The following is a 14,329-nucleotide window of genomic DNA, read 5'->3' on the forward strand; positions in this document are numbered from 1 at the left end:
CAGACACCTTCCTATTGGATTGCCTTGTTCAGCCTCAATATGAGAACCTTTGCCTTGTTTTCTCTTATTTGGATGCCATCTCTTAGAGACCAGTTCTTTTCTGAAGGAGGGGTGGACTGGGGAGGGAAGGGGAGGTGCTCAGAATCTGGGAGGGGTGAAGAGAGTAGAAACTGTGGTCAGGATATATTGTATGAAAGAAGAATCTATTTTCAATAAAAAATAAAAATTAAAAAAAGTCCATTCCTTTTCCTTCTTTCATATTTAGGGATTACAACATAATTACATCATTTCGCTGTCTCCTTTCTTCCTCTGAACTTTCCCATATACCAAGCCTTGCTCTTTTTCAAATTCATGTCATCTTTTATATTAACTCTTGCTGTAGGCATATATGTATATGCATACATACATTTATATATTCCTAAATATACCCTGCTCAGCCTGTATAAGGTTAATTGCATGGATGTTTTGTGGTTGAACCTTTGATGATGGACAAACTGGTATGTTGTCATAAAAACCTGTGCTTTTGGTCCACATCTGGATGTCAATCTATAAAAAAAGAAATTAAATTCTAAAGTAAAATCAATAATGTACTGAGAGATGGATGATCAATGACTATCTAAGATATTCACAGTGTGTCAGATTTTATGTTATCCTTCTCATGAGCATTATGACTTTAGTTTATAACTAAGGGATACAAAAGATTTAAATATAGTAAGGGGGGACCAGTGCCCCTTATGAATGCTAACTGGGGTATACATGATTTCCTTCAAACTAAATCAAGATAGATGCCAGTCGAAGATATGTCTTGCAAGCAACATTAAAGCAAGTTCACTTAAAAATTAAACAAACAAAAAACAAGATCCCGCCTGTGAAGCTAAAGAACAAAATCTTTTAAAACAAAAGCCCAATGATTTAATGCACAGCTGAACAAATACTACTGAAGATACGCAGTGGGAATCATCACGCAGACCCAGGAGTGACATCTGCGCAAACATAAAACGCCACGACACTTTGGAGAACGGGGAAATAGGATCATTCGCTTTTGTGACTCAAAACATGGAAATATTAACTCTAAATTTAGGCAGAAAAGTGTTGAGGCAGAAACTACTCACCTAAGACAATACTGGTAGAATGTGGAAGAGAATTAAACTTAGATGATTAAAAAAAAAGACAAACTTCTGAAGAGAAAACACAAAGTTACACAAAGCCTGCAGGAGTATCCTCATGCAATGAAACCTGTGACCAAATGGGGCTCTCTCTCTAGGGACCTACAGCAGCGTTGCAGCTCCAAGATCCACTGAAATATGACATGCAGTTTCTACGGCTTTGCTGGTGCCGAACTGACTTAATGACAAAGAGGGTCTAAGAATCCAGTGACTATACAGTCTTGAAAGAATCGCAGATTCACAGGAGCACAAAAATCTTCATTTTTGAAGCAATGACAAAGTAAGTTAATATATCGAAAATAATATGACATCATGTAACACTAAGCATGTAAAATGTGCCCATATGCTTGCCCTAAGCTGGTACTGAGTGTGGGAACTGGGGAGTGCCACTCTGTATGTCTGTCTCCTGAACTCTGTATGTACTGCTGCTCTTTACTGCTATTTGCATTTGGTATCTATACTGGGGGCTAAATGGAGGGCTGAACAGCCCACTCCCCTGTTATAAAACTGCAGAATGAAATGAGTTAGACAGAGGCTTAGCCCTGCTGTCTGTCACCAATGTGCTACACGGACATGGAAAATTCATAAGCTCTAAAATTGCTTAGAGATCAATTCTGAAACTATTGGTTTTTCTCAATTATTGCCAGATATTACTTTTATATGCCCATCACTTGTTCTCCATTTACAAGATGGATGTCATCAATAATGCAAGTGGCTACACAGCAAACTGACAGGTAACATCAACCTAGATGCTCTAAATAGCAATGTGAATCTCAGACATCAAAGCACATCTTCCAGATTCTTACAGATGCCACCCTTAACATATACCAAAAAATATGATGCGAACTCAAATAGCTAATATCAAAAATAAGAAATACAATGTGATCTGCAGAGCTCAGTGCCAACCTGGAAGCTCTCTCCTCATTACCGGCTGCTGGATTTCATCTGTGAACGCGCTGACCTTTTTTTTTTTTTCATCCCTCCTGCCACAGGCTGCCAATCTTGGTTTACTTAGCGATCATCAATTCTCCATGAATGCCTCTTCGAATGGCATTATTTCAAAGTTCAAAAAGAGATTTTGACAGGTCAAATGCTTTCTAGAATATGCAAAGTAAATCTTTCTGTTTCAGTAAAATGACAGAATTTCCATTAAAACATTTAAATGTTATCTTCCAGCCATTTCCCTTCTAGCTTGCATACGAAAGACTAAGGAACCTGTGTTATATAAAGTTGAAAAAGGTATGGAAATTGCATAAGAAAAACAAAACAAAATGACAACAAAAAGCCTTTAAAAGCTCCTTATTTTCACGCAGTAGCAGTGACATAGGTGAATGTGTGGAGGAGAGTTAGATCATAGATTATTTCTGTGGAAAGAACCAGCCGCTTAAGTCAAGTCCTCTGTTACCTGGACTAAGAATTTAGAGTATATATGTGGAGGCAAGTATCATGAGGTGGACATCTATTCCAAAGGTATAGAACTGAGCTATAGTCCTGTATTGTTCTTCCTACTTTAGAGACGCAAGATCGTTTGACACAAAGGAATGGATAAATGCACAGAAACAGCACTGAATGTCTAGAGCACTATACATCTGGAAGAAGTTTTCAGGTCCTCTTTCTCCTGCCACAGATGGGGCAACCGTCCATGCCAACGACATGAGTTACAGCTGCAGAGATGGATGCAGACCACAACTTCATTCTATACAGCTACACGCTAGTAGAGGAAGAAGGTAGAGAGGATATCCTCTAGGGGTCCTCCATGATCCACAAACAAGAATATAAAATCCAAAAGAGAGAAAGTGGAGTGCCCACCTGAGCTATAGTACATCATGGAGGAAGGCAGGACAGAAAATCAAAAAGAACAGGAACCTAGAGGCAGGGACTGATGCAGAGGCCATGGAGGTGTGTGGTTTACTGGCTTGCTCACCGGCTTGCTTAGCCTGCTTTCTTATAGAACATAGGACCACCTGTCAAGGGTTACTATCAACAACAACAGGCTGGGTTCTTCCCCATCAAACTGTACAGACTTGTGTATAGCTGGACCTTTTGGAGGCATGTTGTCAACTGAGGTTCCCTCTTTTCAGATAACTCTAATTTCTGTTTAGTTGATATAAAACTATCCAGTATAATTATCTAGCAAAAATTTACTGCTACTTTTAAAAGGAGTCCTTGAAGGCACACCTAAGCAGAACATTTTCTGAATTCCAATCGTTGAGTACCTGTTGCCTATAAAATAATGAGTCAAATTTGAGAATTAAAAATTTTGAATTGGAAATATTTATTTACAGGGTTTATATGAAAGACGCTGGAATTATGTTTTAATTTATTGTAGGACTTCTCATTTTTCCTCCATATATAAATGTACAACATGGAGTGGCTAGTAGTAATGATTATAGCTGGAGTGAGGCTGTTTATGCTAATACTATTATTGGTTACTTTCTGTTGGTGAGATTAATATCATGACCAAAAGTAACTTGTGGAAGACAGAGTTTATTTTCGTATTCATAATGCTGAGGATGCCATGGCCAAAGGTATCCTAAATAGGAAGCTGAGAGATCACATGTCTCCTTATACAAGCAGAAAACATAGAAAGCTAAATGGAAGTTGGCAAAGCTACAAGTTTAAAGCCCTCTCCCAGGGACATGCTTCCTGTAGGAAGGCTCGGTCTCTTCAAGGTTCCATAGCCAGCCCAAACAGTAACATCAACTGAAAACCAAACATAGGAGCCTATGGACGTCATTTCTCATTCAAATCACAACATTCCTATGGTTATTTAAAAAAAATATAAATTAATCTAAGTCTCATCCAGTCTTTGGAAAGAGAAGAGGGTAAGTATAATAAACTAACTATACATCCTTTGTGAGAAGTTACGAATAAAGTCACCCCAACCCCGATTCATCGCGCTCAGAAGAAAATGCAATTCTCAAAATGGATGGAGCTAGAGAACATCATACTAAGTGAGGTAACCCAGACTCAAAAGGTGAATCATGGTATGCACTCACTAATAAGTGGATATTAACCTAGAAAACTGGAATACCCAAAACATAATCCACACATCAAATGAGGTACAAGAAGAACGGAGGAGTGGCCCCTTGTTCTGGAAAGACTCAGTGAAGCAGTATTCAGCAAAACCAGAACGGGGAAGTGGGAAGGGGTGGGTGGGAGGACAGGGGAAGAGAAGAGGGCTTACGGGACTTTCAGGGAGTGGGGGGGGGCTAGAAAAGGGGAAATCATTTGAAATGTAAATAAAAAATTATGTCGAATAAAAAAAAAGAAAAAACAAAAAAAAACAAAAAACAAAAAAAAAAAGAAGAACACAATGGGTATCATCTACTTCACTGCAGTCATTAATTTCATCAGCACAGCTTATGCACATGATTTACTAAACTTTACTTCCTTTGTATTGCGCTTACTTAAAAACAGCTTATGCTAAATGCACACAATAATAAATCACTCCCTAAGTTCTTATTTTATCCCCAATAATCAGTGTATTTCCTACCTTTCATCAGGGAAGGTTCTTTCTGTAGTAGATGATGATTAAAAAGGATCCACAATTTGTCAACATTCAGAGAAGAAAAGGCTAGAGAATGTTTAAGTCTAAATGGGACATGAATATCAATCCTGTCTCCTGAACCCAAGGCTTAGGAGTCACTAAGGAGTGGAAGTAGAGATGAAAGATTCTAAGAGTCAGAGTAGTAGATGTCTTCCAAAAATAATATTTACCACACATAACAATGCTGTTGTTCACATGAACTCACAGTGATTGTAACTACTGTTACATCTATGTAACTATGTATGCACAGCCAATACAAGAACAATTCATCAACTTGCAGTATAGGCTCAGGAGGGACTCAGAAATCCCACCTCTTGCTGAGAGTTACTGACAATGACTACTGAGAGGAAGGACAGTGTTCTTCTGGATGCTGTCCCCAAGGGCTATCTATACTCCAGGAGATGGACAGCCCTAAACTCCTGCACACACAGGAACCATTAAGTAGATTAGTGAACTTAAAAAAAAAAAAGAACCCACAAAGTTGAGAGGAAGAGTGTTGAAGGAGACAGAGAAGGAACTGGAGGTGAATGAATGGACAGTGGATTGATAAATATATATTACATGCACATTTAAGATTCTCAAGCAGTTAGAAAAAAAACTAAGAAAACCATTACTATCACAGTTTAAAACAAGTTGTCCTGCGGCTCCACCATCATACCAGCCTATTGATTCTGCACCACAACCATTTGAACAGTGCTATTTCATTATTACATTAATTTGTAATTCTCTTTATATCCTTCATATTTCTTTTATTCCTACGTGTGGTATCAAGTTGTAGTCATGCTAATCTGTTTCATTATTGGTGAACTCTTGAGTTCTCCACATATGTTGCATACTAATCCTTTATTAGGCAGGTCTTGCAAGCATTTTACCAGCCTGTGCTGTGTCCCCTTCTCATTAACTTGGCAGAAACTCTTTTAGCGAAGATATTTTTTTTAAAGTTCCATTGATTGCTTTCTTTTTTTCAGGGATAGAGTCAAGGTCCGACCCAAAGTCATATATGTCTGTATGTGTGTGTATATGTGTGTATATACATATGTGTGTATGTATATACACATACACACACACACAGAGAGAGAGAGAGAGAGAGAGAGAGAGAGAGAGAGAGAGAGAGAGAGATTGATTGATTCTTCTTTTAGGAGTTACATAGTGTTACATCTAAGTCTATGACCTACTTTGTGAAAGGTACAAATTCCAAGTACAGATTAACTCTTTGCATGTGGGTATAGATTTATTCCAGAACATATGTTTTGGAATGACTACCATTTCTCCACTGTACCATAGCTGCTTTCCGGTCAAATGCTATTTTATAGCAGTAGTAGTTTTCAGGTACTTTATTATGCTTCCTTAATTTGTTTGTATTTTTACTAATAACTGATGATTGTAGGGTTCACTATAAAACTTGATGTGATTTAGAAAAAGAAGGCACCTATTTTGGAGTAATTTTAGATTGAGGCAAACAGTATAAAGATAGTTAAAAAAAAACAACTTATCAATCCATCATTTTTCAATTACACCTTTCCCTTAGTGTGCCAGGGTATGTTTATCAAAATGCAAAATGGCCTCATTGGTTTTTTTTTTTTCATTGACATGAGATAGGCAGATTTTCTTGAAATCCACAGTGTTTTTCCTTCACTAATTGCTATTCTATACATATATGTAAATGTATGCTCATCTTTTAAAATTTGGAGAAAGATTTCATCATGCAACACTCTGACTTTCAAGATAAGATATAAACCCTATTTTCTTAAGATAGACTGAGCTGAGATCAAGTTAGACAATATATATGCTACAGTCCCCAATATCTTTGTCAGGTGATCTTGGTAAGCAAGACTTCAATAACTCTCATGTGTTTCTTTAATTCAATATATACTTAGGGAGTGATGTATGAAGTAACATATGGTCTATGAATCATAAAACTAAGCAGCTGAATATTTTGTTTTGTACAATAGTCCCTGCCTCAGGGAAGTTCAGAAAATTATGATTCCACACTTTCAATTCTGCACTGCCCCAAGAAATGTTGTATGTCATGTTTCTTCAGATGGAAACATTTAAGGCATTCGCACAATGACAGAAACCCATTATCCAAAGACTCTGAGATGCTTAGGGCGTAAGTGAACTCTCCAACTTAACATCTATGGGCACCTCACTGAAACAAATAATAATAACATGTAAAAGACACTCACAGGAAATGCACACAGAATTCCATTTGAGCCAAAAGCTAAAGTCAGAAGAAATAGCAAGATGGAACTGGTCGTATTATCCATTCAATAAGGAGAATGCATTCTCTTGAAATTAATTAGTGCCCTTAATTATTATAAAGCCTAAAGAGCAAAGTGGCATAAGATAGTAATTTACTATTGAAATCCTGATTGAAAAGAATCATTTATGAATGTGAACCAGAAGACAGCTAGACTCAGCTGTATCAGTCACTGCCAGAAGATGATTCCACACACTACCTCGCAAATAATGTGAATAATTTCCAATTTTATTTATCTCTCAAAACCAGGCTGTGGAATTAAACGTTTTTGAATTGCAAAATGGAAGCAAAAAAAATCCTTTGGAGAAAAATCAAAATCGCAAAGACTTCCTTGTCACACCAGGGAAATGGTCTTAGAAAGCACGACGATTCCCGAAACAGTTCTGTAAACTCACCTCATAGTAACTCCGGACTGCATTGCAGAAGGCTTCATCTGCTACTATCTGTGTTTCTCCATTGAGGAAGGCCTGGAACCGTTCTTTCAGTAACTGCAACTGTTGTTTGTTAAGCTACAAGGGAAACAAACAAGCAATTGAATTAAGGAATGAATAAATGAACAAATGAATGAATGAATGAATGAACAAATGTATAAATCACCTGATACATACAAGTATTAAAAGTTACATTTGATGCAATGTAGATTTGATTAGACACCGAATTACCTTTGTAGTAAAAGTGAAATATCTTACTATTTGTGCTTATGAACATTTTTTTACCAAGTGACTTCCCTGCATTTCTAAATGGAGATACAGACCTAGACTCCAAAATGTCTCCCTACACAGAGTCCCTGGTGTTAGTTTCCAACCCCTTTGCAGAGACAGGAAAAAATCTAAATATTGTCTGGGAGACTGATATATTAAATAGTGCTGAATAAACAAAGTGAAGAGAGTGAGAACTCTTAGAAAGGAGAAGACCCCCTTTGAGGCAAGAGGTAAGAGCTGTGAAGCCCTAAAAGACAGGAGGGACTCCTGACAAATGATCTTCTGAAAGAAACAAGTGCTGGATTCTAAAAGTTCAAATTCCATGAAGAAGCACATTTCAAATTCCTGAACTGAAATAATCAGAGCCATGGACAGATGACAAATTCAGGAGACCAGAGATCTCGGTTAAGGTTAGGGTTAGGGTTGGGAACAATTCAAGCCCCCTGGGAGAACACCAAATTATAATCCAATTTGATCCCCACTGTGAATGCATCTACCATCACTCCTGGCCATCAGAACCACTGAGGTTAGCTTAGGCTCACATTATGACTTACCTATCATGCCCTTTAATCAACTACAACACTATCAGCCCCACTGCAAAATAAAGATACAGTGCCTGCCTCTTGTTAAAAAATATTTTAAATTTATGATAGCAGGAACAGAGATTTAGACCCGGTACAGGTCCCGGAAAATATTTGTCTAAGTGTCCTGTGTCCTTTCATGATAGAAGCTTATTTTCATTGTACCTGTACATGAGCAAGTGCACACACACGCACACGCGCGCACACACACACACACACACACACACACACACAAGGTTGGCAAATATGGCCTAGAGGAACAGAAATTTTACACTTATGTTCAACTAGAACAAGGCAATACTTGTAACAGCATATGCTGCAACATATAATGACCAGCAAAGCAGTGATGCTCCTGTGCCATCCCACCCTGATTAGATATACTGAAGGACTTTAACAAGTTGTGGAACCTATAGAGGTGAAGTATGTGTGGCCATGCTGAGGATTAGAAAACTAAACACACAGGCATGATTTGGCTTCAAAAAGAAAGCTGGTGTGAAATAAGTTTAAATCTTTTCAAAGGGCTTATTAAACTGCCTTTCAAACATGAGGGAGACAAGCTCTTTCAAAAACTGGATTCTATCTAGAAGTCTAACAAACAAGAAAGCTTGAAATGAAAGTAAGTGTTCTATTGTACCCAGGTGCTAAAAGTGGACTAAAACGTTCTGGCTCTGAGGAATGAACGATGAAGATGGTCCATTTCGCTGCTGAAGTTACTGTTTTCATTTAGAAGCTAGCCTGACTGAAGGACGGCAAAAGGAATATCAGCATTAAATTTCAATCTCTATTCCGATAACATGAAGAAAATGAAAGCAGGCGCCTTTTGTACGTGCATGTACAAGCAATACAAAGTAAGTCTATAACTTCGGCCTTCTAAGGAGAGCTCACAAGAGGACCAAATGGAACTAGAGCAACAAATTGCTTAGTGAGAGGCAACTGATACCGTGCTAGTTCCCAGGCCATGGTAGTTACAACAAAGAGCTTCTTCACGTTACAAAACCAGTGTACAGTGAAACTTGAAATGGAAGTGCTTGTAAGAATGGCAGTGACATAGAGGAAACTTTGATAACCATTTATCCCAGCTCCCTCATTCGACGAAACATTGTTTCATGACAAATAACTTGTTTCTCTTTCAATTTTCTCCAGTCCAAAGGATTATTTTACTCTATTGAGAAATGCCTCTAAAATATAAGCAATTCCTACTTTATCTCTTTAAGTTTACTTGTGAGAATTATTTTACAATAATTATGGGTATGGCAAACACAAAGATAACTAACCAAAGAAAGGTGATTGGGAAAGTCACTGACTCAGGAACTACAACAAAACTGGTACAGTTCTAAAAACATGCACAACTAAGTATCTACGAACCAGGATCTGATCCAATTTCCACAAATAAGAGAATTCTAATGCTGTTATATTGTTGCTTTTTGGTGGTGGATAAGTGGATAACATATACATTCAATATTGAAAGTGTCAAGTTTAATGTAAAGCTTCCATTTGAGTCCTAATCTAACTGTACAGAAGAGGACTGGATCATAGGGACTTTGGATCTGATTATGTTGACGTGTGGTTTATTTTGGTTTTCGTTCGCAAATTCTTCATGATAAAGTTCATAAATTACTATCTTTAAATGAGCATATATATATATATGTATATATATATATGACATTACAGTTACATTTAAAAAATAAAACAGCACCAAAAGTTACAGTTATATAAAGAGTCAATAAAGTCATTTAATTAGCACAAAGTAGTTATATTTCCACATAGATGAAATGGGGAAAACAAAACAAAAAGAATCTTCACATGCAGCACTGATGGTAGTATCGAGAAAGGAGTTCCATAAAAGAATTTTCTATACTCAGAAACAGACTAGTTGAGTTGTATGCTGACTCAAAAGACAGACACAAAACAACCAGAAATTAATGTATGGATAGCAACTCAAAAATAATACTCGAAAAGTGAATTATTTTTACTGAGGTCCACTTTTAACTACAGTCTAATGCCAAAGAGTAGCATAAAAAAATAATTGTCCATCTCCCCAGAAATATACAAATTGTACCATAATCACAATGATATGAGTTAAATGGGTCAATGATTTCAATATGTAAAAGTTGAACAAAATTAGAAGAAAACATGGGAGAACCCCTTTACACATTTCTGTGCAAAAAAAAACCCCTCATTTAATTATGACTCAAAATCTAAACTTCTATTAGATGAAAAGAAGCCTTCAGATCAGTATTCCCTGTGACTATCAGTACAAAATCCTCAAGAAAATGTTGGAAAATCTGAATCCAATAGTTATAAAAATCAATTACTGAACCCAAACCAAGTAAGACTTCTCACAGTTGTGTGGTTCAAAACTCAAGACTCAGTGAGTGTCACCCATCATGTGGGTAATGAGTGCAAACACGACATGTGATCCTATTAGCATAGAGAACACATTTAGGCAAGTCAACATTCACTCGTGATCTTTGAAAAGGAAATTACCATGAACTATAAATGTAGAGAACCTCCCTAAAATCTATGTGTTTTTAAAGTCCACAAAAATAGACAGCTATTGAAGCACACAGCTGTGAGACATGGGCAGCTTCTGCCCTAAGATCAGTGAAGTGAATGGCTGCTCAACTGACCACTGCTTATCAAGAGAATGATGGAAGTCCTAACTAACACAGTAAGAAAACAAGAGGAAGAAGAAATAAGTGTTTATCCTCATAGGTTATAATGGAAGTCTATGAAAAAGTCCAAAAACAATGATAACAAAAAGTCCTTCACTCAATAATCAATTATAGTGTGGCTGCAGTGTGTAAGAGTAATGTACAAAAGTTAATTCTTTCCTATATAACATCAACAAACATATTGAATTTGAAATTAAACACAAAATAATTTTTACTATCTCCAAGATGCAAAGCCTGAGTCTAAAACTTAATAAATGTACAAGACTGTTTGTTATAAGGGGAAAGTATAACACTAACAAAGACACCAAAGGAAACTAACTAAAACGCTAATTCTAATTTACAGGTAGGCAGACTTAATACTGTCAGGATGTCAGGTCTTCCTTATTTGATCTTATTGATTAAAATAAACCTCACCCAAAATTATAATACAAAATTAAAACACATTCTTTTCTTGACATCAACAAACCAACTTACTATACAGAAAAACAAAAGAACAGGTATACTCACTGTGGTACTGAACTTAAGAACAGTGTTGGGAGGACTGACAGCACTTATCATCAGGGTTTATGGTTACAATAATCAGGAGACTGAAATTAATAAAAGTAGTAGTCAAGCAGATCAAAGAAGTGGAAAGACCTAGAGAAGTAATATCAACTGATCTTTCACGAAGACACAAAGTCAATCAATGGAGAAAAGACAGTATTTACAGCAAATGGTACTGGGATATCTGTAAATTCATGAGGAAAAATGTCTCTAGACAAATATCTTTCATTCATTATAAATATTATAAATATTAACTCAAAATAGTTCACAAGTCTATATGTAAAAAACAATACTATATAACGTTCCTAGTCTAAGGAAAAAAATTCATATGGACTGTATTTGATGATTTTGATACAAGAACAATCTTTAAAATGAAAAATAATTCAAATTGACGTGCTAGATTTATTTAAATTAAAATTTGTATTCTGTTAAAGATGGTATCAACAGAATGAGAAGATGAACGATAAACCAGGAGAAAATACACAGTCAATGACATAGTTGATAAGGAACCAGTATGCAATCTATACAAAGAATGCTAAAAATTCAACAATAAGAAAATGAACAACCAAATTTTAAAATGAGTCAACGATCTTTGCAATTCTCTCATCAAAGATTCAGCAAAGATATCACATGGGCATATGACCTGCTATTCCATGTAATCCTATTATAATAATGCAAAGCAAAGTAGGATGTAGATGTTACTTCAATCCTACTAAAATGCACCAGATACAGAATCCAAATCCTGGTAGGCACACAGAACAGTAGGAACTCTCATTTGATATCATGGTGAAAAAAAATGTGGTGGAGATAATTTACTAGAGTGTTTGAAATCTCAGAAAACAGATTGTTGCCATATGAGCCAGAAATGTTAACTTAGTATTTACTCAGAGTTGAAAACTTACGTCCCCAATAATACCTGTACAACGGTGTTTTCAATTTATGGTCCTTTAGTAGGTGAAGCATAGATAAAGTATTGTACATTCTGAGATGTAGCATTATTACTCAACACTAAAAAGAATGTAGCTACCATGCCAAAAGGAGCCTGTTATGGCTATCTCCTGAGAGGCTCTGCCAGAGCCTTACAGAGGCAGATGCTAGCAGCCAGACTGAGCGAGGGGTCTCCAATGGAGGAGTTGGAGGGAGGCCTAGAGGAGCTGAAGGGGTTTGCAGCACCACGAGAAGAACAATGATGATGTTGGTCAACCAGACTCCCCAGGGTTCCCAGGAACTAAGCCATCAGCCAAGGGGTACACATGGTTCCAGCCTCAATTGTGGCAGAGGAATGCCTTGTCGATCAGAGGATAGGTCCTTGATCCTATGAAGTCTCAAAAGATGCCCCAGACTGGGGAAATTGATGGGGGGGAGGGTTGAAAGTGGGTTGGGCAGACATCTTGGAGGCAGGGGGTGGGGAGTTTTCTGGGAGGCGGGGGAACCAGGAACGGGTAAAACATTTGACATGTAAATGAAGAATATATTCAATAAAAAGTTTTTTAAAAAAGAAAGTAGCTACAAAATCACAGAAAGACATGCAGAAAACAATATGAATTTTATGAAGTAAGAGAGCCCATCTGAAAAAGACTCTGTCACTCCTACAGCATGGCTTCTGCAAAAGGCTAATCTATGGAAAGGATGTGATCAGCAGAACTCTAAGGTCAGCCAGGGAGTGATGCATGAATTTCCAAAGCACAAAGGACTCTTGGGAAGTAGGCACCACAGAGATAGATACATTACATTATAAATTGATCCAAGCCTACAGAATGCACAGCATCAACAGTGAAGTCTATTATAAGCTAAGGACTCTTGGGCATAATGACACGTCAGTGTCGGCTCATCCGTTTTAACAAATGTGCCATTAGAGTAAGGGCGTGGAAAATACAGTAGGCTGCGCATATGTGGACGCCAGAAGCTTACGGAAAATCCATCTTAGACCTAAGAGCCATGTTATAACAGATTCAAACCATCTCTAAAAATTAACCTATTAAAATATCAACAGTTAGGCTGGCAAGAAATCTCAGTCATCATGGTACCACCTCCCAAGCCTGATCTCCTGAGTCCAATCCCCAGGTGGTAGGACAGAAGCAGAGAAGGAACTCTAGAAATGCGTTTCCTGATCTACACAACACACACACACACACACACACACACACACACACACACACACATGCACACATTCATACAGGCATACACAATCATCATGGTAATGATATTAATACTTTTTAAAAATAAAAATTCATAAATGATCTTAAGAATACCTTTTGGGGACTGAAGGAGTGGCTCATCAGTTAAGACCTTACACTCCTCTTGCAGAGGAACTGAGGTCATTTCCTAGCACCTATGCGTCAGGCAACTCACCTAGCCGTAACTCTAGCTTCTGGATCTCTGACACACTCATCCAGACTCCATGAGCAATGCACTCAAGTGCGTATACACACATAATAAACAAATAAAACAATTAAAACTCAATTTTTTTCCTTTTATAGGTGACAGATATTTTTCTACACATAATATATCCTGATTTTGGTTTCTCTTCCTTCCAATCCTCCCAGCTCCTCCCCATCCCTCCCATTCTGATGCACTCCCTTCCTGTCTCCTTCTACAGCCTTGCCTCTCCCCCTACCCCCATCTCCAATGGAAAACACAGACCTTTCCTTTCAACATTTCCCCCAATTCATCCCTTTCCCCAGGTCCCTATTCAGCAGGCATTCCCTGGGAAAGCCGCGGCCACCCAGGCCGGGGAGGTGGGCAGTCTACTGCAGATCTTCACGGCTCCCTCCTCGCCTCCAAATCCAGTCCTCTCATCTCCATCTCTGTAGCAGACCTTGCACTGCGCCCACTCCTCATCCTCACCATACA

At 37.6% G+C, this 14,329-nt stretch overlaps 1 protein-coding gene across 2 annotated transcripts in view; it reads right to left on the reverse strand.

Moving 5' to 3' along the window:
• Cadps2 (calcium dependent secretion activator 2) overlaps positions 1–14,329 on the reverse strand; it is a 564,078-nt gene that overhangs the window by 421,266 nt on the left and 128,483 nt on the right. For both annotated transcript variants that reach the window (XM_052173304.1, XM_052173303.1), the window contains exon 2: positions 7,372–7,485. In XM_052173304.1, coding sequence (XP_052029264.1) covers positions 7,372–7,485 — 114 coding nt within the window. The remainder of the gene's footprint in view (positions 1–7,371; positions 7,486–14,329) is intronic.

Source organism: Apodemus sylvaticus, chromosome 2 (genome assembly GCF_947179515.1).
Source record: "Apodemus sylvaticus chromosome 2, mApoSyl1.1, whole genome shotgun sequence".
In the NCBI taxonomy this organism is placed as follows: domain Eukaryota; kingdom Metazoa; phylum Chordata; class Mammalia; order Rodentia; family Muridae; genus Apodemus; species Apodemus sylvaticus.